General features: G+C 38.0%; 1 protein-coding gene across 1 annotated transcript; it reads right to left on the bottom strand.

Annotated features, from left to right (window-relative positions):
* Nucleotides 1-251: 251 nt before the first annotated feature.
* On the bottom strand, nucleotides 252-1,235 carry LOC107736245 (serine/threonine-protein kinase 38-like). Its single transcript, XM_016547706.1, has 4 exons — nucleotides 1,173-1,235; nucleotides 814-931; nucleotides 603-726; nucleotides 252-367 (listed from the first exon to the last, which is right to left on the bottom strand). Exons 1-4 carry the CDS (start codon nucleotides 1,221-1,223, stop codon nucleotides 268-270), a joined length of 393 nt encoding a protein of 130 aa, XP_016403192.1. The 5' UTR covers nucleotides 1,224-1,235; the 3' UTR covers nucleotides 252-267.
* Between the last annotated feature and the right edge of the window lie 98 nt (nucleotides 1,236-1,333).

Genomic DNA, 1,333 nt, shown 5'->3' with positions numbered 1-1,333 from the left:
GATCATGCCAAATCATCAACAATCAAATCCAGCTAACTGAGTTAGGGACGTATGAAGAACGGGCCCCTGAATGATAACTGGGTACCTACCACGTGCTGAATTAAACATGCAATGTGACCGGGTCATGTGACAAATTAAGAGAGATCATTTGACAATGTAGCATATAACTGTTTAAAATATTTATAATTATTACACAAAAGACATTATACATTAATAGTAAGATGATTTCATTACTCAATGCCAGTTTAATCTGTGTGTGATGACAGTTTACCTGATATGGTCATAGTCCACTCCCTCAAAGAAAGGGTTAGTTTTGATCTCCTCCACTCCAGTGGCTCCAATCCTGTGCTCACTCTCACAGCAGAACCTGGTGGAAAACAACAAAACACTAGGTGAACACTGAAGAAAAACTGACTGCTTAAAATAAGCCATGTCTCATGTAGTTTAGCAGCATGGTTAATGAAAGCAAAATGCACTCGGTTGAGAGAAGAGCTACAGCTAAGATAGAGTACAAAATAATGGTATAGAATCACAGCAAAAAAGATGAAAATAAAGCCTTATAAAAAGAAGTGGGAGAATGATAAGTAGTGAGAAGGCTAAACCTGAGGATCAGATCCTTGGCCTTTTCTGAAATTGGGACCTCAGGTGGAAATGTCAAAGTTTCCTGCCAGTTCATCACTTTCCTGTAAGTTTCCTGAGGCGTCTCAGAGCAAAATGGAGGGTAACCTGAAAAACACCCACACAAACCAAACACTTTAGCCGTATATCAAAATAAACATACTTATTTTATTTATTAACCAAAAATCGACTCACCTATCAGCATTTCATACATAATAACGCCCAAACTCCACCAATCACAAAGCTTGTTATACCCATTTTGCATAAACACTTCTGGAGCGATGTAGTCAGGGGTTCCAACAGTGGAGAAGGCCTGAAAAAAACACAAATATTTTTATCTCCAAAACTCTTTTTACTTCTGATGCAACACAAAAAACATTGTGAGATCTAATGGATTACACAAGAGTACACAGTAATCCTTCTTCAGTACTTCTACAATCATCAACTACCATATTAAGAACACGTTCATTTCACAATAACTTCCTGAAACACTGGATCTATCTGTACCCACCCACTACGTGTAGAACAGTATTGGGTCAAGAGGAAACTCTTACCAACTGTCTCCTGTTTCGTTTCCATGTTTCTGCTTTCCTCTTCGAGTTCATGTTCTGGAACGCTGAAGAAAAAAATTAATCCAAAATTACAGAATCAGCCATGCAGCCCTTTCATTTTTTCCGTCTACAATACCATTCAAATGTTCTGGGTCAGTAAGTTT

Source organism: Sinocyclocheilus rhinocerous, unplaced genomic scaffold (genome assembly GCF_001515625.1).
Source record: "Sinocyclocheilus rhinocerous isolate Xijiao unplaced genomic scaffold, SAMN03320098_v1.1 C36583649, whole genome shotgun sequence".
Classification (NCBI taxonomy): Eukaryota; Metazoa; Chordata; class Actinopteri; order Cypriniformes; family Cyprinidae; genus Sinocyclocheilus; species Sinocyclocheilus rhinocerous.
The sequence above is the reverse complement of the archived record's forward strand: the minus strand, read 5'-3'. Positions and strand labels throughout refer to the sequence as shown.

What these genes read in the sequence shown, in the direction of transcription:
- LOC107736245 (XM_016547706.1), bottom strand. Translation starts at nt 1,223, where the DNA reads ATGAACTCGAAGAGGAAAGCAGAAACATGGAAACGAAACAGGAGACAG. An exon ending in AACGAAACAGGAGACAGTTG is followed by an intron (nt 932 to 1,172) that starts GTAAGAGTTTCC and finishes TGTTTTTTTCAG; the next exon opens with GCCTTCTCCACTGTTGGAAC. An exon ending in TATGTATGAAATGCTGATAG is followed by an intron (nt 727 to 813) that starts GTGAGTCGATTT and finishes GGTGTTTTTCAG; the next exon opens with GTTACCCTCCATTTTGCTCT.